Genomic DNA, 26,128 nt, shown 5'->3' with positions numbered 1-26,128 from the left:
ATTTCATCATCAATTTATTGTGACCAAGAACTCTTTATCAATAAGCATTTTCGGCTTCAATAACGTCCTTAATTAAGTTGTTCAGATCTAATAGACATGATTTGATCTTGCAAGTACAATAAAATATAAGAATCATCACGAATTCAGGATGATTAATGATTTGAAATTATCAACTACCTACAGCATAATCAGCTCATTACGGACATTCTGTATTTTCTTACTTAGCAGAAAAGTTTTCCAGAAAATTTTGTTGGATGTACACACATGCGGTGAATCTTCACTGTACCGTAGTAGCTTTGAATTTTATTTATCTGGGATAGTCGTGAGCTGAGTAACCGATAATGTCAGCATAAACATTTGAAATTTTCCGGGAAATATTGAGGGTGAAAAATTTCCCAAGTTTCCTAAATAGATACAACTATGCAATGGAGTGTTTTCATCTCTTCGTTTTATTATTCATTGTTTATTGAAATTGCTAAATATGAAAAAGGTCGTTGACTTTTAGAAAAGTGCAACATCACTCATTTCCTGAATATCAATTGTGGTTTTCGCGGACCAAACATTAACTTTATCGTATTTTATCTAAAATTATATTCACCTCAGCCATTACTCAAACTTTATGAGTCACGATATATCGATATCTGAATCATATAGAATAAGTGAAAAATAACACACAAAATTCATATTTTCGGTATTCATCATTCTGTAGAATAATTCTAGAAAAAGGTCTATTTTTATTTTGAATCAGTTAACTTAAATGATAAGGATGAAATAGCTCTTGGATCTCATTACTTCAATGAGGGTCTTAAAATTAATTTTGATGAAGTCGGACAGAGAAATATCTTCGAGATGATTATATCGATGTACCTACATATTTCATTCCATGAATTACAGAACTGATTCAGAAAACTTGGGCATCATTTCTGAGTATAAGCCTTTTGTTGAAATAGAATAGAATGATAAGAAGATACACAGACATCCGAAAACAATTGTTAATCTTACTGTAGTTGATAAGCTGGTTAAATCATATTTTGATTTATGTTTCTGAAAAATGCACTTCAGTACTGATCGTGTTGAAAACTAGTACTGGGATAATCAGCATTTTTCTATCGAAATGAAAAAGAAATATGAATATAATTTTTCAGTTGAAAAACATATCTTCAAAGATTTCAATGAGTGCTATTGAGAGTAAAGTCTCAGTGAAATCCGAGGTGAAATCTGTAAGGGGTGTCGAAAATATAAAAATTAATTAATTTTTTTTTCATCCGAGCATTCGAAACACCCTTTTATAAAGTAATAGAAGTCACTATGCAGAAATTTTTTCATGCTACCTATCAATAACACGAAACTAGGTATTTTTTAATATCTTCAGACGATAGACAGTGGAATTCAGTGCGTGGTTGACTTCAAAACGATATCTGGTCAGAAAATGCCACAGTACAGTTCGAAGTCTGAACTTCAGACGAGCACGAACGAGCTAAAATTAGAAAAGCGGAAGACGATTCCCACGTTAACAAACGAGGCAGGTGTATCTGGAAATTCGACATTGTATTGTAACACAGTCGTACGTCAATATTGCATTGATTCGCTCGTGAGAAACCCAGCCTAAAAGCTTCATGAATTTCCATGGTTAAGCTTTTTGATAAGTGTAAAGAAGAACTTACTCAATTATTCATGATTTGAAGTTAATATACACTATACAGGGTGACCCAGGGGTGTGTGCATGGTCAATAACTTTGTCTCTATCCAGATTATCGTTTCAATATTTTTAAATGGCAGTCCCCCATTTTTATTACATTTTTAATTTAATTTAAGGTCCTTTCGTTTCCATAGGAAGTGTAGCACTTTTCTACATTCGATGTAATTCACACTCGATTTTAGTATTCGTTTGCTGATTGGATTTACACCAGTGTAGAGGAGGTGTAGTTTATCTACACCTAGTCAAAAGGAGGTGTAATATTAGTTCTGTGGTGTGAAATGCAAAATTTGATGTTAATGTCACGGACGTCACAGTCATAGATAACCTAGTCACAATAATCTACTTCAAAATGGATACGAGTAAATTTAAAATTTGCGATAAGTTTATCACTCTACAAGAGGATGAAAAAGTAACATATCTTCTGAGAAACGTAACCATTATATTAAATCAAATTATTAGTCTTTGAGCGTGACAACCTAACGTCAGTGTTTTTTTCATTCGTTTACGCAACTACACTGAAAATCAGCTGACTCAAAGTGCAGTGTAGATTACACTACATTAAGAAACAGACGAAAGGTACTTTAATTGTCGATATATATTATTTAAGATTCTAAGATGTCGCAAATGTTGCAAAACCAGGAATGTGGAAGATTTTTTGGGAACCTACATAGGAGTCTAGAATTGAATATAGACGAAGAAACAATAATGTTGTGAAAGGCACAAATATTTACGGAGTCTGATCACACAAGACGGCAAAGATAATCAGGTCATTGAAAACAGGATAAGGCAAGGATAAACAGCCATACAACAACTGGATAGTTTATTGCGGCCCACGAAAATAAGATTCGAAACGAAGAAATTACTCTAATTTTGTGGTAAAACCAATAACAACATAGGGTGGAGATTAACACGAAGGAAAAAACTAAAACTACAAGCTGTTGAAATATCGTAGCTATTATTAAATTAGGCTTTGCCTTGCAATAATTTTAGATAATTTAATGCTGATTCACTAGCTCGACTAACTCGTGAAAGCATATGCAGCACTCCTCATTCCAAGAGCAGCAACACTAGGTCATTACTTAGCTATTTTAAATTATATTCTTTATAACTTCACCCATTGTCTATGCCACGCCACTGTTAACGAACCGCGTTCTGTCAGTGAGCTTAGACTTTCCAATCGGCTTTGAACTGAATTGCCACCCCATTCCTAATCTTTTTGGACTGGTCTAACAGTAGTATTCATCGACGTTACCCTGGATGAGAAAACCTAACCTAACCTAACCATGGACACGGAAAACTTGACAGTTCGATTCCCTCGAATATAAAGTTTTTGAGCGAAAGCGTGACTTTAAATTTAGTCCGGCCTTTATAAATCGAAAACTCGCAAGCTGAAACTGTAGCACATCGTGAATTCATTATTCACTAGAATTAAGTAATGAATGAAAGCAGGAAACTACCAAGCCAGTTTAAATTATTTCGGTCACCGATTCTGTTTACACCGCTTTGAGGTGATTATCCGATTTGGAGGGTAAGGTTTGGAGACGAACGAAAATAGCGCAAGTGTCCACCTCCCACTACAAACCCAAATAACAGCTTAAAAATAAAATCTTGAAAACCAGATGTCAATTCGGGTGAATTTATCATTACCCGTGGCTTACACAGGTCTAGTCGAAAATGAAGTAACGTAGTCGCAACAAATCGGAGGCCAATACACAGTTTAAAGATTACTTTTTCCATTGCTTCAAATTGCAAGTCGTTTTGAGAGTACTCCATGTGTTTTATTCGTTGGGGTTGAAAGTTTAAAATAGGCTGTTTAAACCAGGTCGCAAGCAGCTGTATCAACTCAACCTAGAAAAGTGAATTCAAAGTAGTTGTGTTTACACAATTTAACTAGCAATAAAAATCATAATTTTTAATTGAAATGTCAGATGTAGAAAACGATTACCACCTAATTTTCAGCCCACTTTTCGTTTATCAAGTATGTCTGTATAATCTTCATCAGAGTCCACAATGGTAAAATATCGTAAAATAATTCAGAATGAATCCCAAACAGGTGGAATCACACAAGGACAAATATCATTCCAATAAGATTAATACAGAATAATTAAGAGGTCAATTGATGGAATAGTAGCTATGTGTATGATTTATCTTATTTTCATATATGCGACAGCTGCCCTAATGCCCCTAAATGAGGCATGCACAACAATGTATACTAGTTAACCTTGATTGATCTTCATATGGGCATACTTTACTTGTTATTTTTCGAAATTGTACTAATTATTATCACAGGCAACTTATGTTTTCATCAAATTCTTTATTCACAAAATTGATTCAATCACCCCGGGATTTAATATATTGCTTAGTGATGAATATCCGGACGAGAAGTAAATCAGTACGAAAAGTACTCTCCTTCAAAAATAGTCGACTTTTCGTCCGGAAATTAGTGCGTAAAATGTCATTTTTTGTTCAGGTCGACGAAAATATTACTTCAAATATTGGCAATGATATTGAAAAGGGTAGAGAGAGAGAGAAAGGAGAAAAGCTGTACATATTCCTACCACATATAGAGGCTACTCAGGTGAACATTGAATGATCATTGAAAAGTGTCTTCCCCACTTCGTAAGTTTTACAGGGTGATTTTCGGTTTTTACTGAAAACTTCGATCCGTCACTTATGGTTATCTCGAAAAAATTGAAATTTTTGGGGAATATTATATTGTTGTACCACCACCAAACAACATATTTACAGCGGGTTTCATAAAACTTTGATTGTCCGATCAACGATTCAACAGTCAATCGATTTATAAAAGGGAATCACTGAAACCTTTTCATTTCTGAATACATTGAAGAAGTAGCAATTGAGAATTATTGAATGGACGTATGAACATCTTAATTTGATGCGAAAATTATATTCTGAATGACCATGACTGAATTACCGATTGAAAACAAATTGACGTCTATTCGTCAATCAAGCGTTGATTCCCCTATCAAGCTTTATGGAAAATGAAAATTTTAGTTGTTTTACTCAATAATTGAGTAAGAAAACTGTAAAAATATTTTACCTACCACTATTGTACGATTCTTAATTAAATACCTGAAAACTGAAAATTTTTATTTCCGCTTAGCATAAAATAATTTTTTTCTCATTGAATTCAGTATGAGGAGCTAAAGTGAGGGTCACTTCTGCGTACAGCATTTTCATAATTCTGTACTGTGTCCAGGACCGGTTTATGAAATTTTCCCAAGTGAATTTATTCCTAGGATTGTAACATTCTGTATGGGGGTTTTTCACCAAAGTTCCCAAACTTCCAATGGAATGTTCCATACGATCTGAATTCACAAGATAAATTCATATATGAGTAAAATGATACAGTCTCCGAAATTTGGCTTTCCGTTTTGAAAACTCAAAAGAACAGATCGTTGGGATTTTTATTCGAAACATATGGAGCGAAGTTAAGTATTCGATGATTGGCTTCATGGAATCACTCCTTGTTTTTGTAACATCAAAAACCGTAAAAATGAGGGGTCATGAATAATAAAACAATCTTCTTTCCATTGTATGTATTTAGAAAAAAATCAGGAAAAGACATAATGTTCTTTGGCCACCAAGGTTCCCCGATTCAAATCCTGTTGATTTTTCAATCAACGGCCGACTGAGGTATGCAGGATCTCCAAAAACAAGCGAAGAATTGAAAGAAAAAATCATGAACTATTCCAATATTAATGACGAACAATGACGATTCATGCTTTTCATTTATTGGAAGATTGATCATAAAAGAGTAGAAAGGATTTCATGAAACTAATAATCGAACATTTTGGGTTCTGATAACGATTTCAACGTCCAGAATGTTCTTCTAAATTTTCTGAGGCTAAGGAAAATTTTCATTATATTTTGAAATAGTTTAAAACGGTTCATTGAAAGTTTAGGAAAATTTGTGTTATTTCCAATAAACCGCCAAACAGGGTGTTCCAATCCTGAGAACAAATCCAATGGGGGAATTTACATAAGCCTGTCCTGGAAACGGCACGAATTTATCAATATGCTCTATGAAGTGAATTTAATGAGAAAATAAAATATCTTCATTGATTGATTGAAAATCCTTCAACAATGTTAGGAAAAATCTTTTTGGCAGTTTTTCTCCTCGATAACTAAGGTTTGAATATACCTCATCAAACTTTGAACAAACCATACAAAGGTTGAAATTTTCGCAAAAGAGAAAAACTTTGGATGTGTTTGTTCCTAAGGGTACTACAAGACAATAGTCTTTAAAATTTCATCGTTCAAAAGTTATAACGGAACGAAGTTTTCGGTGAAAATCGTATAAGACTTATGAAGAGGAGAAGAAACTGAATGTAGCCTCTTTACGTGGTAGGAATATATCCAATTCCTCGTGACTCACCCTACACGAACCATAAGCTCAAACTTAACGAAAAAGCAGCTGCTATAAATATGTTCAGATTCAGATTTATTCATTATTCAAATTATTTCGAGCTACCTATCCAGAAATGCTGAAATTCGCAGTTTGTGGTGAAAAAACCAATACAAAAAAATTCATGGGATGCATTTGTTGTAATTCCAAAAACTATTGATCAAAACACGTCCATGAAAATCGTCAACCCAGCAAGCCTAATGATTCAAAAAACGAACAGAAATTAAGAAAAGGAAGGAAAAACGTGGGCTATGATTTAGTTTAATCTTCCAGAGAGCTGATAGACGATACTAATGGCAATAATCAGCAAGTGAACAGTATAATACCTATCATTAACCTTTTAACGTAATGATGTGGGATGAAGGGCGATTAAATAAGAAAGATTGTAGATAAAATTGTTTCGAGCTGAAATAATGTTTTCATAAATTAATGAATGCTGGAATTAATACAGGATGTGTTTTTGTAAATCATGAATGATGGGTTAGAAGACTGAAGTGATTCTATGTAAATTGTGGAGTTACTTCTTTGAGAACTCTTGTCTTTTTCCTTTCCGCTTTGAGAGAGGGCACTGTTATATTCTGAAGTAGAATAATTTTTCAGTGGAAAACTGTAACAACTAAGAGACAGGATGGTCTAAAGGATTATTTTGTTTTTTCAATCTGCACATCCCAGACCAATATTGTTGGATTCATGGAATTATTTCCATCATTTTGGAATTTTTTTTCAACGTTTCGGTATACACGTTCCGGCTGTCTTCAGGACCTCTTATTTTCAAGTATCTATTCAGTGAGGCTGTTAATCCGTAGTTTAAGTAAAAGGCCATGACTTCATCTCTTGCATTTGATAGATTGATGAAAATATCAGATTTGTGTTCCTTGACAAAACTTGGGTTCCCAAAAAAGGTTTTTCTGTTCGTCGATGGACGCGCATGAATATGATATCAAGAGCAATCCATCAAAAATTAAGTCATAAGGTAAACGTTTCACGGTTATACAAGCAGGAAGTAATTTAGGATTTTTAGATTTTAAATTCTTACATCTCAAAACGAATTATTAAACAAGAACATTGTCATTCAATTTGCCCAAAAACAATCTATAAGCTTCTCAGAGGCAAACAGAGTAGTTGGTAGTAGAGGGTGGGCAAAATATAACATGAAGATTTATTTTTTCTTATGGAAACAGTAGTTTAAAATGACTTAGAAAGACAGAGGGAAATGTATGATATTATGATATATCTCTGAAACGGGAAAAAAATGGCGATTCTTTCAGTTATTTTAAACTACTGTTTTCATACGAAAAACCCAACTTTATGTTACAGCTCAGCAAATTAACCTGTTAGAAAAAATCATAGTACGCCGTTGGATTGCTATCGAGATGTTCCATATCTGTTTTTCGGACGAGTGTTCATTTTACCCGAGATTTTACCTTAAAGGCATTGTAAAGCGACATAACTGTCAGTATTGATCAGATTAAAATCCCTGATTATTTCGTGGGTTGCCAAGTGGGGTGCATACTCAGCTTCCCCAAAAATTAAATGGGCGGTTATTCATAGAAATCATATAATCGGCCCTTTTTTGCACCCGGTAATCTCACTAGCCAAATGTATTTATATGTATTGGAGAAAGCTATTCATCCAGCCCCCGTGCAATTATTGGAGAATGCAAAAGACCATTAAACGATCATTTTCCAACAAGATAACGCGCCCCATCATTTCGTTTAACCGATGGGTCAGTTCTTAGATATTGAGTGGCCACCCAGATCACCTGATCTTGCTCCACTGGGCTTCTGTAGGGTCACATCACACATGAAATCCAAGATTCACGCTACCCAGACGTAGTCAACGGATGACTCAAAAAAGTAAATCAGAGTTACGTAATGAATAAAAGAAATAAGATGTCCATCGAAATTGTTAAAATAGACAAATTGGAGTATCGAGCCATCATCAAGTACTGTATTCAAAAGGGTTAAGAGGTAAGCAGATTTACGAAGATATGCTTAATACCCTAGTGATCAATGTCCTTCGTATGCTACTGTGAAAAATTGGACTGCAAGCTTCAAAAGAGGTAAATCTTCCATTGAAGATGATAACTGATCGGGAAGGCCAGTTTCTGTGTCAGTCCCCGAAAATATCGATGCAGTTCAAGATTTTATCAGACCGTCGAATTGGGCTAAAACGGATATCTGAAGCACTGAATATTTCATAGGAACGCGTTCATCATATAGTTCACGTCAATTTGGACATGAGAAAAATTTCTGCAAAATGGATCCCCAAATGTTTGAATGTTGACCAAAAGCGTGCAAGGGTAGAAGCATCGCATTCGATCTGTGCTCGATTTGAAAACGATGTAGACTTCTTGAGCCGAATTGTTACTATGGATGAGACTTTAGTACATTTCTACGATCCTGAAACAAAGCAACAATCGATGGAATGGCGACACTCTGGTTCAACCTAAGAAGTTTCGTGTCCAAAAATCTGCTGGAAAAGTTCTTGCTTCAGTTTTTTGGGATTGCCATGAAGTAATCATGATTGATTTTTTGAATAAGTGTAGAACAATAACCGGAGATTATTATTATTCGATATGACTGACCACTCTACGGGAAAAAAATTAAAGAGAAAAAAATGGAAAGCTATCCAAAGATGTTTTGTTTTTGCAGGACGACGCCCCTGCATACAAATCTCATGTTGCCATGCAAAAAATTCGTGATTTAGAGTTTGAATCACTAGAACACTCCCCTTATTTAATAGATTTGGCTCCATAAGACTATCATCTCTTTCCTCAACTGAAAAAACGTTTAAAAGGTCGTAAATTTTCTTCCAACGAGGAGGTTATTGAAGCTGTGGTGGTCTGGTTTGCAGAGCATGAAGAAACATTTTTTTTGAAAGGTCTAGAGCCGTTGCAGGTTCGCTGTCATAAATGTATCCAATTGAGAGGAGAATATGTTGGGTAATAAAATATTTTGACATTGAAATTTTGTTCGGTTCTACAGGGTCTTTCACGAGGAACCTCACCCATATTTATACGGGAAACTACTGAACGTATTTTCATGAAATTCAGCACTTATAAGTATTCCACGATGCTGATGAAATCTAAAATATTTTCAAGGCATGAGCACCTCCGGTTTTTCCGGAAATGACGTCAACTTCCGTTTTTCAAATTAGAACACCATTTTTTTATTGCAGAAATAGATTCCTTAGAAAATTTCAAGTTATTTTGATGTAACATTTTTCAGTTTTGGTTGGAAAATTCTCTCTGAGCGGGAAAATTCGAAAAAAAAATCGAAAATAGAGCTCCGCTGAAACAAGAATAACTTCGAGGTTTTTGGATGGAAAATTTTCATTTTTGGGATTTTTCAAGATGTAAGATTGATGTATCCACTTTAAAAATCGAAATCGCGATTCATGATACAGGGGGTGAAAATATCGCTTTCAAAGTTAGGGATGACAAAATCGTGAAAAATCAATTTTTTCAAATTAGAACCCCATTTTTTTATGGCAGATATTGAATCTACGTTAAAAAATAATGTGAGTGTATGCATCACACCCTTGCCCTAAAGTGGATATTTTCTGAGTTATTCACAAAAAACTGTTTTTCGTCTTGAATTTTCAGCTATTTCTTTTCCCTTCACGCCAAAAAGAAATTTTCAGGAACTGTTACTTAAACCATGTTTTAGATTTTACTACCCTAATATGCAAGAGAAAAAAGTTACAGGTTGTTCCTAAATAGATGGCGAATTTTGATTCGAATTTGTATCGGAAACCTCTTTATTTCAACTAATCGGCCATCGGTTTTCTCTCCAGTGATAAATAAATAATTCCTTATGAACCATATGCAAAAACTTACCATGTTTTACATTCTTTTTTTTTAATGATAGGTATCATTAATTACATCTGCCAAATTCCTCTTTATTCAGTAGCATTTTGTGTTTACTATTAATTTGGTGATAATTCGTATTAAGTTATAAAATCGATCACTATGCCTAATTTTACCAATGAAGATTATTTAAATCTCATTCTACTTCATGGAGAATGTAATAAAGTTGTAGATAGAACGATTCGACTGTTCATTGAGAGGTTTCCTGACCGACCCAGACCAACGAGAGATACCATTAACAGAACCATGACAAACTTGAGAAATGTCGGATCTTTCGTTAAGAAAACTATACACAGAGAAAAAAGTGTAGTAGAAGATGAGAACAACGAAATTACAGTTCTTGTGAATCCTCAAAATTCTCTCAAAGATGCCGAGATTGATCTGGGATTATCTCAATCGAGTGTTGGATATTAAAAAAACATAAAATGCACCCATATAAATTCAATAGGGTACAGCATTTGAAGGAAACTGATTTCGTCAGGAGAACAGAGTTTTGCGAAGCTATGATGATTCGATTTCAAGAGAATGAAAACTTTTTGGACTGTATAATTTGGACAGATGAATCTAAATTCACAAAGAATGGTTCTTTCAATAGGCATAACAGTCATTATTGGGATGAAGAGAACAACCACCACTTCAGACAATGGAACTTTCAAGAGACCTGGAGTTTCAATGTTTTTTGCGCCATCAAAAATAATGCAATTCTCGATGTTCACATTTATGATGGGACTTTAACTGGTAAGATAGAACACTACACATGTTTGCATTATTTAAAGAATATTCTCCCTTAGGAGATAGATATTCTGACATATTGACTCAAATAATTGAGCCGCTAGTACAGAACCATAATGACTTATGGTATCAACAAGATGGCGCGCCTCCACACAATTCACTCAATGTGTCAAATATCCTCTACAGGCTATTTGAAGATCGATGGTTGGCGAACAATGGTCCACATCTTTGGCCACCACGTTCTCCCGATTTAACTCCTTTAGACTATTATGTTTGGGGTAGGATAAAAAATATTGTCTACTCAACTCCCCTGACTGATAAAGAGGACTGCATAGAACGAGTCAGAAATGCGTTCAGGTTTGTTTAGATTTTTAGATTCATAGTTTTGAAACTCAATTTGGTTTTTAAACACTTTTGCAGATCTCTTCCTCCCGATGAAATAAGAAGAGCAACGCACGAAGCATTCCTGAGACGTATAAATAAATGTCTAGAAATTAACGGTCAAAACTTTGAGCATCTTCTCTAGTTATAACTGCGAAAGTTTGCCATGGTTCTCCTAATAGTAACTTGAAGTCGGTTTCAAGAAGGGGTGAAAAATCTACAGCATGGTTCAAATAACAGTTCCTGAAAATTTCATCTTTTTGGCGTGAAGGGAAAAGAAATAGCTGAAAATTCAAGACGAAAAACAGTTTTTTGTGAAAACTCAGAAAATATCCATTTTAGGGCAAGGGTGTGATGCATACACTCACATTATTTTTTAACGTAGATTCAATATCTGCCATAAAAAAATGGGGTTCTAATTTGAAAAAATTGATTTTTCACGATTTTGTCATCCCTAACTTTGAAAGCGATTTTTTCACCCCCTGTATCATGAATCGCGATTTCGATTTTTAAAGTGGATACATCAATCTTACATCTTGAAAAATCCCAAAAATGAAAATTTTCCATCCAAAAACCTCGAATTTATTCTTGTTTCAGCGGAGCTCTATTTTCGATTTTTTTTTCGAATTTTCCCGCTCAGAGAGAATTCTCCAACGAAAACTGAAAAATGTTACATCAAAATAACTTGAAATTTTCTAAGGAATCTATTTCTGCAATAAAAAAATGGTGTTCTAATTTGAAAAACGGAAGTTGACGTCATTTCCGGAAAAACCGGAGGTGCTCATGCCTTGAAAATATTTTAGATTTCATCAGCATCGTGAAATACTTATAAGTGCTGAATTTCATGGAAATACGTTCAGTAATTTCCCGTATAAATATGGGTGAGGTTCCTCGTGAAAGACCCTGTATAATAGGCTAAGAATTTTTCAATATATCCTCGTACACCAGAAACCTTAAGTAATGTATATGAACGTTTTCAGCAAAACTTTTATTACTGTTTGGAAGTGAATGGTGCTCATTTCCAGCATTTACTAAACTAATCACAAAAGTAATGTACTCTTCCACTATTTTACCTGCCATTTCGTTATGGATGGAAATTTTCAAGCGAAATTCCAAAATAACTTATCGCAACACATCTCATCCCTATTCAAAATCAAGGGGGTGAGCGATTTTCCACATTTTCATTTGAAAGCCAGAAAATCTAGGTGTTAACTTTTCGTTGGAAATATGTATTATGAATTTTTTTTCGGTGTTTCAGGAAGATCATATGGCAAAAATAAAAATATTAGTCACTGTAACTACTTTTAACAGCTGTCTTGTGTCTGAGTAATGATACTTTATAATTGAATTTTGTAATTGAACTAACAATTCAAGGAGAAAAATGAGTTGGCTGAAATTTAAAAAATTTTGAACGTCAAAAAGTTCTAAATTCGAAAACATAAACTAATATATCGAAATATTTGAAGTCAGGATATTCGTGATCTGCTTTCTGATATCTAATTATTTCGAAAAAGCCGATCGGGGGCCTTCGAAGATTTTTTCTCTAAGTCTTATAGTTCTTGAGATGCTCTCAATGAGCAACGAATTTGAGACACTGTGAACTATCTATTTTGTCAGTTGTCACATCCACCCTGTATGTAAATCGATTCTGTATGTCTAGTAACGTAAACTGTGAAAGGTTTTGTGAACCTTTTTTTCGTACTCGAATAATCCTGCGAAAATAAAAAAAATAATAATGAAAACGACATCCACCGACACCGACCCACCTGAACAATCCAAACACAACAATCTCAGTCTCAAGCACATCCTATTGCACCATCACCGGCGGAGTTTTCGTAGCCGGAAGCACCTCATGCAGATAAGCCGGAATTTCGGCGGGCGTCGACGACGACGTAGAAAAGCGACCGACGACGGCACGCGAACTGAACCACCCGCGGCACTGACCAACGTAATCCACCATAGCCCGGATTGTTCCGGGGTGAAAGGGCGAATTTAGCGGAATGCCTTGTGTGTGTGGTATGTGCCGCGAGAAGACGATAGAGAGATGATGTCTTTTATGCGATACAGGAACGAGAGACTAGTAGTCGAACATCCAGCCGGCACGCACCGGACGCCGCAGAATGCCTATAAATAAATTCCAACCTTCGCACATGCATTATACAGGATCGGTTTCTCCCCTCTGGGAAACTTTGAAAACCACCTGTATGCGCGATCTGGACCAATTGGAGGACGTCGCGATTCGCGAGCTCGAGGCGAGCAGAAAATTGACCGGATTCGTGATATCCGGTCAAACCGTGAAGATGGGAAACGGCCATTTAAATCATAAAAATTCGAGTCCACTTTATCTTGAAAAGTCTCCGTTATTGACGAAGTATGTTCGATGAAAGTGACTTAAACCTACGCCAACCTGAAAAAACCGGAAGCATACTACAAGTACAATTTATTACACTAGGTCCGAATATTGTTACACTTGCCATTCCCAGGTTATGCCTACATATTTGGTAGGTTCTACCTAAAGTTACACCACCGACTGGTAACTTTTGAAGTATTGTGTTGTTAGCGAAATGGTATTTGGAGTAGAATTTATTACAACGGACGTACCGAATCAAACCCCAATTTCGACCTTTCTAAGGGCGTTCCACCCTCAATATCAAAATGTTATGAGGTTGTATATTCCAAAACATCTATTATCATAATGAAATATTTTATTGAACCAGACGATATTTCGGTAAAAATTTCACATTTTTCTTCAAACGAATCGTTGGTCAACACATATTACATTGGGACGTTCTCAGAAATATCAAAATGAGAATTTAAATTGATGAGTTCGTTTTAATCAATTATCAATTTATTCTAGTCCAAATCACATTTCGCTATGACAATTACTTCAAAAGTTACAAGTGAGTGGTGTAGCTTCAGATGAACTCGCACCATTTGGTGATCTAAGCTGAACTCTTCTGAAATTTCGAAAATATTTTTTTTTTTTCAAATTTTGGAGCTTATAATAGCAGATAAATAGAAAATTTCAATTTCTTCAGTTGACTCTCTTGGCGTATTTTGTAGAACTCGCCGAGTGCTACACAGAACTCTACTAAGATTAACGTTGGTTTTTCGAATTTTCGACCTTATTATAGCGGATAGAGTGAAATGATTAATTTTTTTAATGAAATTCTCTTCACATACTTTGTAAAACTCACCGAGCGCTACTAAAAACCTTCATCAGAACTCTTCTGAGTTAAATTTTTCCCAACATAGAAAATATTAGTTTTTTTACTCCAGATTTGTAGGTGTAATTTGAGCTGCAGCTAAAAGTTCATTCCGAGAGGTTTTTGTCAAGAATACATTCCTGGTTGGTCTGATGAAACCCAAAATTTGTATAACGATTATCAAAATCCCCTCTCTCAAGGAAAGTGCGAAAAGCTGATAAACTGTCGTAACGACAAATGGAACGGTGTAGTTTCAACCATCAACTTTTCACATTCTTCTGGTCACGGGTGTGAAGGCAGCAACGGTTTTTTCATTTTCGCTTTTACCATACAGAATGTAAAAATACCTGTTGTTCGGGATTTTTTGATACAAATAGGTTCCTAAGAACATTATAAACACAGTCTATAGGGTGAAATAATTTGTGCATCAAAAACTACCCTTCCTCCAACCCTCTGAAGTTGAATTTTATTCAATGAATAATGACGTACCGACATTCGATCTATGACAAATAAACTCTTCTAATTAAGTTTCAATGACAGATTTATTCGATGAATAACACTATCTGAAAGTGAAAAGACTGCATTTTTACTAATCTTATGAATAAGACTTAATAAATGCGAATAAATTTATTTATTCGCACGTGAAAGTACCGGGCCTTAGAATTTCAGAGAGGCTTATTCTTTTTAGGATTGAATCGACTCTAGACGACACTTTCCAAAATTGTAAAGGGGGTTCGGCTTCAGGAAAAATATAAATTGTTGTGATCAGGTTCTGAGCCTCACCACTTTCATTGAAGCAGGTTTCAATGATAAACTAAAAACAGGAACAGCATTCGTGGATTTATCTCCAGCATATGACAGACACAATTTGGAAGGATGCTTTGATTTTCAAACTTTATACACATCTGAAGTGGGGAAAGATAGTTCGCTTACTAGAAAATATGCTATTAGATAGAAGGTTTCGTGTTTTTGTTGATGACAATTGTAGTAATTTCAAAACTTTGAATAATGGTCTTCCTCAAGGATCAGTTTTAGCACCGCACCTCTTCTTTTCAATTTATATTTATGTGATATGTCTACTACTTCTTCTGAGAAATTTATATGTGCTGATGATATTGTTTTTCGTCAAACTGATTTTAGATGTATAGAGAAAAATCTATCTACAGATTCAGAAATTTTGAGAAATTACTTTTTCGAGCGGCGTTTGCGTTCTAACCCAGATGAAACAGACATGTTTCCATTTGAAAAATAATAATCAGAAACATAAAAAATTGATAATATGGATGTATTGTTAGATTTAGTATAAAAAATTGAGCGTAGTTTTCGGTAATTATTTTTTGGAACATAGCTTCAATCCAAGATATCTGAGTTGAGCTGGATTCTTCGCTGAATTTCAAAGCGCATTTGGAAAATTTGCGTCTGAAGTTGGAAACTACGAATAATATACTAGCTGGTATTTCATGTGCTGATGCAACTTCTCTTCGAACAGCCGCCCTAGCTTTGGTTGTTTCGGTTGCTGTTTGGATTGATACTGCTCATGTGCAAAAAATTGATGAACAGCTACATCTTTTTATGAGATTCTTTACTGGAAGTAAAAATTCAAAAGTTACCAAAATTCTTTCAAACATTGTACCCTCCTTTCCCGCAACATTTCCAATTCTGTCCTATATTCCACAAAAAACGATAACAGACTGAAATCGCATAAACCCTTATGGTCCAACTCTTTGCTTAATATGAATGTAAGGGACAAGGACATTTGGCAGTATGAATGGAATACGTGCACTATTTTCAACCAAGAATTGGTTATTGATCCCTCGAATAGAGTTCCCGATTTTATGGTGTATTCTGAATAGTATAAGAACAGGTCACAGGCGTTGCAATAGTATGACTTTCCGATGGAATTCTATTGAAAGCCCTAGTTGTGGATGCGGGGAACCAGAATGAACCATAAATCGTTCGGTTTATCATTGTCCCATTTATGAATTTCATGATGGTTTTAAAACAATTCATGTAGTTTCCGAATCTTTTTTGAATTGGGTTGGGATTTTTGGGTCAATCTAATATAAGTATATAACTTAATTTATTATCTCACATTTCTCTACTTTTGTTTTTTTTTATTTATAGGAAGTATTGGTTTTTAAATTTCTGACCTTATTAGAGCAGATAAATTGATCAGTTTCGTTTTTTCGATAAAACCCTCTTGACATAACACGCCCAGCACTATTCGGAACTCTCATAATAACTGAATACATACATACATAATTATTGGGATTGAGGGCTTTTTTTTTCTTGTAGAATAATTTCACGCCCTACATCTTGAATACGGATGGCGTTTCGAAAATTTTTCACTAAGCAAAACAATTTTTTTTAGTTTTCTACCTATCCTAGAGACGTCGTCACCTTTTTATTTAAACAACCTGTATATGAAGAAAAATGAATACCCTCGTCTATCCGGGAGATATGATTTCCCCGTATTCCGATCCTGAGACAGACGAATTATTTTTGCACGTCATGTTATCGAACATCTCAAAACCTAGTCAATGAAACGGCGTCACAGTTTCCAAGTTTATTAATATCTCGTGTGAGCTTCGAAATGTTTTATCACATTATTCCAAATCAATTTATGTGACATGACATAACAGTACACGAAGAATATAGTAAAAATTTGCAATTCGCGGATAGATATATACCATTGAATGACAGAATAAACGAAATTTTTTTCCAAGCATGAAATATATTTTATTCCATTTTGACGTTTATACACGACATAACTCAACCCATAGAAACAAGGGTAAGTTGACGTTTATCCATTCAGTGAAATAAATTTTTTTTAACTCACAAGTGAAATAAAATAACATGAACTTGACTAGATAAACGTCAACTTGATCTTGTCGCTATGGATTGATAATGCCCTAGCGACAATCAATCGAAGCGATACCTTTCATGTCATTTCATAAATTATAATAGATAATTCTCTGGAAAGTGTTATCATTCGAATCCTAATCGAAATGGAATATAATTTTGTATACAACACGTCAAATATGTTTATTCATTCGAAGAAATACACCTACTCGCCCTTCGGGCTCGTGGGTTAAACTTTCTTCTCATGGATAAACATTCATTTAACTCACTTGTTGTATAAATAACTATTAACCTTCGAAATAAGCTACTATTTCAAATAAAAGATAAAGCATAAACTTACTTTTTCCATCGCAGATGGCGAACGGAGTAATATGTATTTATAATACAATAAATGAGTTACCCCAATTTCGTTGGCGATAAATGAGGGGTTCAGAGCTAGAGTGAACCAAGTCCATTCAGCCTAGTCTTGAGATGAATGGCTTAGAAGTTGTTTATCACCAATTAATTCAAAAGTGACTTCATTAGATTTTAAAAGGTTAGAATGTAAGCATATGTTTGCATAAGAATAATGATAAATAAAGAAGTCACTTTTGAATTAATTGGTGATAAACAACTTCTAAGCCATTCATCTCAAAACTAGGCTGAATGGACTTGGTTCGCTTTAGCTCTGAACCCCTCAAATATTGAATATTCTTCTCTTGATTTTTATTTCATCCTTAATTATAATTAACGAATTCAGATTGCAAGCACCCTTCTAAGCTCTAATATCCATCTCCAATATCTAATCATTTATTATCGTTTTATTTCAGAGTTACCAGATTCATTTGAATCTGGTAGGTAACCCATTCAACCCTTTATTTCTACATAAATAAACACAGAACCCTTTTGCTGTGAATGTTCATACTCTGCCAAGCACAGAACACTTAAATAATCGAAAAAATCTTCTTTCAATTGAAATATTTTTAACCTAACTATCGAGCTGAGCCACAGATTATAGCACTAGTATCCATGTTTCTAAGCCGCCATGTTATTATTATAGAGATTATAGAGTAGAAAGATGGGAAACGAAGCGACTAAAGTGACGTGAGCGCCATCTGTGCTTCAAATGTGTTTCTAAGACCCTCAAACTGGTTAAAATATTAATTCGAGGGCCATTTGCAGAAACAAACTTTTTAGCTATTTTAAGCCTTTAAAAATGAAAAATAAAAATGAGTATTTAAAGTTCAAGGCGTTTTGGGAGAATTGTACAAGCTCGCAACATCGACTGAAATATGACTTGATAATAAGGGACAACAAATGCATCTTGATGAGATAGACAAAGATGGTTGTCTATGAAGTCTGCGACGAACGAGGAAGGTCGTAAAATTTGATGGAATTTTTATGGCCGGTTGCAGTTGAAGCTCGCCATTGAGTACGCGGACATTGTTCTTTTCATTGTCTTGTATGCGCCGTTGCCAAATCTTAAACTACACACAAAGCGATTTAAATTTTAAAACCCCATATTTGAAGGATGATTTTGAATAGTTTCCGCGGTGAATGTGAAAAAATCATGAATTAAACTCATACTTATTCAGTTTAAACTTGCATATGCAGTGATAACCCAAATTAAGGATAATTCCCCATTAACTGTATAGCACTCAGTAGTGCGCTGTGTTACTGGACAATACTCAGTAGCGCGTGCCAGTGTTGAATAAGGGTCCATCAATTCCAAACGTTCTCCATCGGAAAAAAAACTGTGCTGGTCTGACGAGGTCAAATGAGACCGAAACCAAGTTCAGCATCTGCTTTTCTTCGATGGAGCGTACTCCATTTGAGGCCCTGACGAGGGCAAATTGGCTAGTTCAATTCAGATCGTAACACTTGTTGATATTCATATCAGCGGGTGGTATGCATCTGAATTAATTCTTATTATTGTATTCATTGCCTCACTGTTAAGGCGTGATACTTTTTCATGATATTCAGAAATGCTAAGGTTTTATTGATTTCGATTTTGGAATCGAGTAACTGTCAAATTGTTGTTTGGAAAGTCGAAGTTTTATTAAACCTGCTGCAGTGTTTGTGTTTCTTTTTTCTTTCATTAATCAATTTTCCATATTGTGCCATAAACAGACCACACCATAAAGAAATCATTAAACAAGCATATAAAGAAACTATACTGACGGGCAAACCATACAGGTCTTGAATACCCCTGTAAGGTTTTTTCAATTGTGGTTCTGAAAATTCTGTACATAATATGTAAATGCTTGAGGCCCGTTTGCACCAATCCCCCTGAAAATGAGTACTTAACTCAGCGTAGTTTAAAATTAATGGACGCTTAATTTTATTGTCAGTTGCACGACTGCGGCTTAACATAATCTTAAGTAAGGGGCCCTCAAGTTTTCATATCTAGTGATATTTCAGTTTTTTATTTTGGTGCAACTTCATTCTAGTCCAATAAAGCCTATTCATTGGTTGGCCGGTTGCAGATGAACGTTGTCATTTCATTAACCTAACTTTATTGTCCTGTCAGTTAGTGTCAAGTAAACTATTATATTATTATCAGAGTGACAACTTTTTGTTGCTAAATTAGCATTATTATTGATAATGAAATGGATTGTCAAAAAAAAGATACTTGACGTTATTAGAAAAACCACAGCAGTTCTGCTGCCAGTTTATGAGTTCAACAAATTATTTTAGGTTAGAATCCCGCCCTTGAATACCTAAGTGGTCGTTACAGGAGCGCTTAAATTTAAGACTAGCTGTTATTTCACTGAAATAACACTTTCCACATATTATAGCAGAATACCTATACTCTTCTGTCTTAGTCAAAGCTCTATTCGTTGTCCATAATTTAAAATTTTTGTAAATTTTTAAAGAGTGCAAAAAAAAATATAGCACTTTCAACGGCGTATTTTATTGATATCAATTGATTCCAAGCAGTGTTCAGATGAAAACTAATATCCTGGTCACAAAACAAAACCAAACTTTTGTTTTGTCGCTCAGGATGTTTGGTTTCTGGTCTCAACAATGTCAATATTGAAATTCAATCAAATATAAAACAGACAACTGTTATTAAACAGTTTTTTCCTGTATCGACAGTCCGTTGTGAGCGCATTCTCATTGTCAAATGTGTTTTCACTGGCCAAAATGTAGTCGGTTTTCAGTACTGGAGATATGAGGGCGTTTCCTATCTTTCTACTCTATAATATTTTATTTTCTCAATTGTCGCCACTGTCTTGTTAGAGTCAGTGTAATAGAGTGATTAATTTTGCGCCACCTTGTAGTTATAGGTTGAACCAACTAAGCTGGCGTACACCTTTAGATGCCAAACTTCAACTCACCCAGAATCAACTGCGACTTCTCGTTCGCCTCCTGTTCCTGCTTCTCGTTCTCGCTCTTCACTTTACTAGGACTGCTGGGCGGACTGAGCGAGGACAAACTTTCCGAGGTAGCCGACAAACTCTCCTTATTCGCCTCCACCTCGTCCAACACCTGAGCCTTGTTGCTCGCGCCAACGATCGTCGCGGGCGGCGGGTGCAGACAAAAATTGTTTATGCTCTCCACGTACGCGTTATTCTTGAATATATAGTCGTTGTTAGACGTTGCCCTCTGCGCCGAACAGTTTTCTTCCGACTTGAACAGCGGTCCCTTCTTGGAAAAAACGGAATCCGACAGTTTGTCCCTGGTCTCTTTCGTCGGACTGACGTCCGGACTCTTGTACGGCGTGGGAATCACCGAGACCGGCCTCTCCTTACGACCTACCGCGTTCGGCCGCCTCGACGCCTCGGTGCGAACAGGGGGCGGCGGCGGCGACGTCGGAGGGCTGCGTATCTTGTTGTTGAAAGACGCGCTCCTGATGGCCGCCGCGGAAGACGAGTTCGTCCTGTTGTCGCACGCGGTCCTGCTGGGCGGCAACTTGACCTCGGCCTGCTTATTGGGATCGCTGCTATACCGGTTAGAGCGCGATTTCGAAAAATGCGACGTCCAATTGCGCTGCTTCTCGATCAGTTCCTTGCTGTTCAGCTTCCGTTCCGGCTTGTCCGGCCGGTCGGGTTTCTTCATCAGGGCCGGTTTCGACGCGTTCCGATCGTCGGCTTGTTGGAGCACGTTGCCGTTCGGTTCGTTCAGCTGGTTGCGGGGTTCTTCTTCGAAGGTGGCGTTCGCCGCCGTTTTCGACGGCTTGTTGTGATCGACTCCGTTGATTTTAGTCTCATTTGGTGCGTGGAATGTTTCGCTGAAAAAAAATTCATAACGATAAGATTTATTGAAGTGAATCTTTGCGCGCTCGGACGTTCAAATCCTTTTATTTTAATTTTCAGTTTCGTTGAATTATTATGAATAGAAAAAATGTCAAAATCGAATTCACATAGACTGAAAAACTTTCGAGAAAAAAAAACGCTGGTTCTTGGAAAGCCGAGCGATAGGAGTGAGACCTATAATTATGACAAACTGCTGGGCGAAACTCAATTTAATCGAATAAAATAATAACTTCATTCATAATATACTCATACCAGAGAACATTCAGTATTCTGAAAATTTAAGGTGTGGATTCGCTTCTTCTGAAGCAAAATTAACATTGTTTCCCCAGTCAAGATGACCAACTTTTTATCATCATCAGATCCAATGATTGCAGCAACCTCTGGTGTGTACAGGGTGGGCAAAATTGGTGATACCTGAACTACAACGAGATAGAGAAAACGAGATGATATATTTTCTGAAACGGAACAAAGGGCGATTCTTTCTTAATTTTAAACTACTGTTTTCATACGAGAAAACGCAACTATATGTTATAGCCCAGCAAATAACCTGTTGGAAAAATCAAAGTACGCCACTGGATTGCTATCAAAAAAGTGTCTCCTTAATGTTTTTATTTCGACATCCTAGCACAAACAGGAAGGGATATATTGAGCAAAGCTGAAATCGCCCAAATTTCAATTTTGGCTTATAACTCGAAAACAAAATAAGATAATGGAATGCAATTGATGGAATTATAAGTTTCTCGAAAAAAGACTAACGTAATGTGCCATTCATTTTCCTCTATATCGTCTGGTTAATAAGTTGTAGTTCAGGTATCACCAATTTTGCCCACCCTGTACAGTACTAAACCATCAATCAAGAAAGGTGCTAATTGCTGCGACAGAACTACCTGGTGATCTGTAGGTACAGGCCAAAAAGATTGCCTATTTTCGATGATCTAAAAAGCTGTACACATTCCGACAATTTCTGTGAAGCATTCAGAGCAAGTGAAGTAGTGTGTCTAATCGTTACATCCATATGAGGGGTATTGACATGAGTCACATCATTAGAATTTCGGTAAATTAGAACTTCTTCAGTCTCTACAAAAGATCGTTTGATATGACATATGCAATTAAAAGTTGGAATACCAAATGATTCATTTTTCAGCCAAGTTTCAGACAAAAAGAGATGTGTGCTCGTTGTGTGATTCTATCCTTGAAATCCTCAACATGGGCTGATAATAATAAGAATAAGAATTTTATTGCACGTCCTCAGACATGACATATACATGTCAATTGAACAATTAGTAATGAATAAAGCAATGGATTGAAAACAAAAGAAAGAAAACAACCAACCGAAATTTTGGTCAACAGCAATCCTGGTGCTTCATAGCAAACAGAAGACGTATTTTTCTGTGCTATAAAAACGTTCCCCGCCTTAGATAAACTATCCCACAAAACCATGCTGTAATTCATATAAGCATCCCCATCAATGCTCCCACAGATAATACTTTAAGGCCCTTGTTCAATTCGTGATTGAAGTTAATCCTGGATTAATTTTGACATTTCCGTTCAAATCTGTCACGTTAATCCAGGATTAACTTTAATCTCAGTTGAAACCAGAATTGAACAACCGAGCCTTAATCTTTTTAGGGCATTAAAGGTGTTGCTTAGCTTTTTACAGACTAAATAAACATGAAGTTTGAAGTGGTGATCCAAAAATTTTACTTCAAGATTAGTGGTGTAGGAAAACGATACTATGTTAGTTCGCCGACGTTTCGGAAAAATTTATTTCCATCCTCAGGGCTCTACAAAGTTTGTGGAGAAACATAGTTTAACATTCTGTAGATGTTTACGAATAAGAAGGAAAAATGAGCTGTACTACAAGTTACTGACTAGAAAATATATCACCGAAAGATGGTTTTCATAATTTGGACACATGAAACATCACACAATTTAAAAGATTTCGAAGACTAAAAGTAAAAATAACGTACATATACATATATAATGTACTTACAGACTAAGCAATTGTATCTTCCCAAAATCATCACGTAAAAATGCAAAAAACCTCCAATATTTCGTGTAAAAGGAATCATATATGACTATTAAAATGCGGGGACAAAACAAAGCGACGGATGCACATGATTTCACCTTCGTCTGTCGACATACAATCTGTGCATCGGTCGCTTTGTTGTGTCCCCACATTTTAATCGTCATATATGATTCCTTTTACACGAAATATTGGAGATTTTTGCATTTTTACGTGATGATTTTGGGAAGATACAATTGCTTAGTCTGTAAGTACATTATATATGTATATGTACGTTATTTTTACTTTTAGTCTTCGAAATCTTTTAAATTGTGTGATGTTTCATGTGTCCAAATTATGAAAACCATCTTTCGGTGATATATTTTCTAGTCAGTAACTTGTAGTACAGCTCATTTTTCCTTCTTATTCGTAAACATCTACAGAATGTTAAACTATGTTTCTCCACAAACCTTGTAGAGCCCTGAGGATGGAAATAAATTTTTCCGAAACGTCGTCGAAGTAACAGAGTATCGTTTTCCTGTATATCTCTTTGATCCTACACCACTAATCATCTTGAAGTAAATAAACATGGTTACGCCAATCTGATATTTCGTCTATCACCCCTAGAAATCGCACATGATTAAACGCTTTAATATTTCCAGTGGGAAGAGTGTCAAGACGAACTTGCCCACGGATTACTTCGGCAGGACATCAACAAACAATGAAAAGTAGAGGACCAAGCACGGATCCTTGAGGTACACCACTATCTACTGGATACCTCCTCGTGTCCTGCTGGTCCACTAGAACAAATAACGAACGACCATTCAGATAATCCTGTAGTCACTTCAGGTAGACACCTCTGAAGTCCATTTTATACAGATTACTCTGAATAAAGTAAAATCGAGGTAGTCAAAAAGCATGAGATTCATCAAAAAACTTTTACAATTCAAGAAGAAGAGTGATAAGCCTCTTCAACCACTAATGAAGATGAAGGGTTACCAAGCCTACGAAATTCATCTTATATACTTTACGTTGACGTTGAGGCAATGATTGGATCTGACGATGAAAAAGCCGAACGTCTCAAATGAAAACTTCAATGTTAATTTCGTTTCAGAAGCAGCGGAGACACTCATTGAATTCTTAAAACGAGCACTGAATCCGACAATGAGAATAATAATAGAGAAGGAACGACATGATGATACGGAACTACTATTGATGCAATTTTCTCAGGTTTTCTAGATTGCGATCGAGATTTTTCATATTCTATTTCACTTTCCATAATTCTTTCGTATCTTTCTTTTAAAATCATACTGTAGATTTGAGTGAATATATTATTTTCGAAGACTGAGAATGAAGTTATTATTTTATTCGGTTAAAATAAGTTTCAGGCTGTGTCCAGCGTAGATTGCGTGCGATACTAGACGCATTTATGATAAAGCAACGAAAAGTAATGGAGCTGTCCATTCCAACACGTTTTACGACATATACTGCTCCCCTACCCACAATTTTTTTCTATTGGAAAAATATTGATTGTGATATATCGTGACGGGTGTGAAGGCAGCAACGGTTTCCAGCAACGGAAAACCATTTCCATCAAAAAACCTCGAGCAACGTTTTTTTTTACACTTGTTACTGCATCAAGATAGTTCAACTTCAGAGGGTTGTAGGGGGGGGGGATAGTTTTTGAAGCACAAATTATTTCACCCTATAGATCGTGTTCAGTATGTCGGTAACAACCCATTTCCATCAAACCCGAGCAACGGTTTTTTTCAAACTTGTTACTGCATCAGGACAGTTTAACTTCAGAGGGTTGGAGGGGGGTAATTTTTGATGCACAAATTATTTTATCCTATAGGTCGTATTCAGTATAATGGTTACAACCCATTTCCATCAAAAAACCCCGAACAACGGTTTTTTTTCACACTTTTTACTCTATCAAGTTAGTTCAACTTCAGAGGGTTGGAGGTTGTATAGTTTTTGATGCACAAATTATTTCACCCTAAATATTGTGTTCAGTATGTTGGTAACTACCCATTTCCATGGAAAAACTCGGAGCAACGGGGTTTTTTCCACAGTGTATCAAGATCAATTTCGGGGGGTTGGTGGGAGTAGTTTTCGATGCACAAATTATTTCACCCTATAGACTGTGTTCACCATGTTCGGAATAACCCATTTGTATCAAAAAACTCCGAACAACGGGTATTTTTACATTGTGTATAGTAAAAGCGAAATTGAAAAAACCGTTGCTGCCTTCACACCCGTTATATCGTAAGAAAGGCCATTCAATGACCAATTCAGTTTATATGAACAAAAATTAAATTGGGGGTAGGGGATTAGGGGTATAAACTTTCAACTTCAAAAATGCATGGACGTACTTAATTTTGAAGATATAAATCGACTAATAGGCAGATTTTTCTCAATGATTATTTGTACAGGGTGTCCGAGTTAAAGTGTCCCTATACCTTATTGAGGAAACTAAAGGAGTTAGAAGAAAAAGTTAAATACAAAACTTGTTTGTAATCGATTGAACTTTTATTTTTTATAACCTAACTTCATACACGGTTATCGTTTTTTTCCCTGTTGGTATCAACTTTTCATTCTAAATGGAACAGCCTGTATATTATTCCATTTTTGAATTCCTTGCCAAATTTTAAGGTAACTTTGGCATGACAACCATGGTCCTATATAGCACCGATTCTGAGATA

General features: G+C 35.7%; 1 protein-coding gene across 5 annotated transcripts in view; it reads right to left on the bottom strand.

The window, feature by feature from the left end:
* LOC123322992 overlaps nucleotides 1–26,128 on the bottom strand; it is a 115,677-nt gene that overhangs the window by 79,779 nt on the left and 9,770 nt on the right. For all 5 annotated transcript variants that reach the window (XM_044911147.1, XM_044911150.1, XM_044911149.1 and 2 more), the window contains exon 3: nucleotides 20,501–21,393. In XM_044911147.1, the coding sequence (XP_044767082.1) occupies nucleotides 20,501–21,393 (893 nt within the window). The remainder of the gene's footprint in view (nucleotides 1–20,500; nucleotides 21,394–26,128) is intronic.

This window comes from Coccinella septempunctata, chromosome 1 (genome assembly GCF_907165205.1).
Source record: "Coccinella septempunctata chromosome 1, icCocSept1.1, whole genome shotgun sequence".
Lineage (NCBI taxonomy): Eukaryota > Metazoa > Arthropoda > Insecta > Coleoptera > Coccinellidae > Coccinella > Coccinella septempunctata.
Note: the sequence above shows the minus strand (reverse complement) of the source record. Positions and strands in the feature narration are given on the sequence as shown.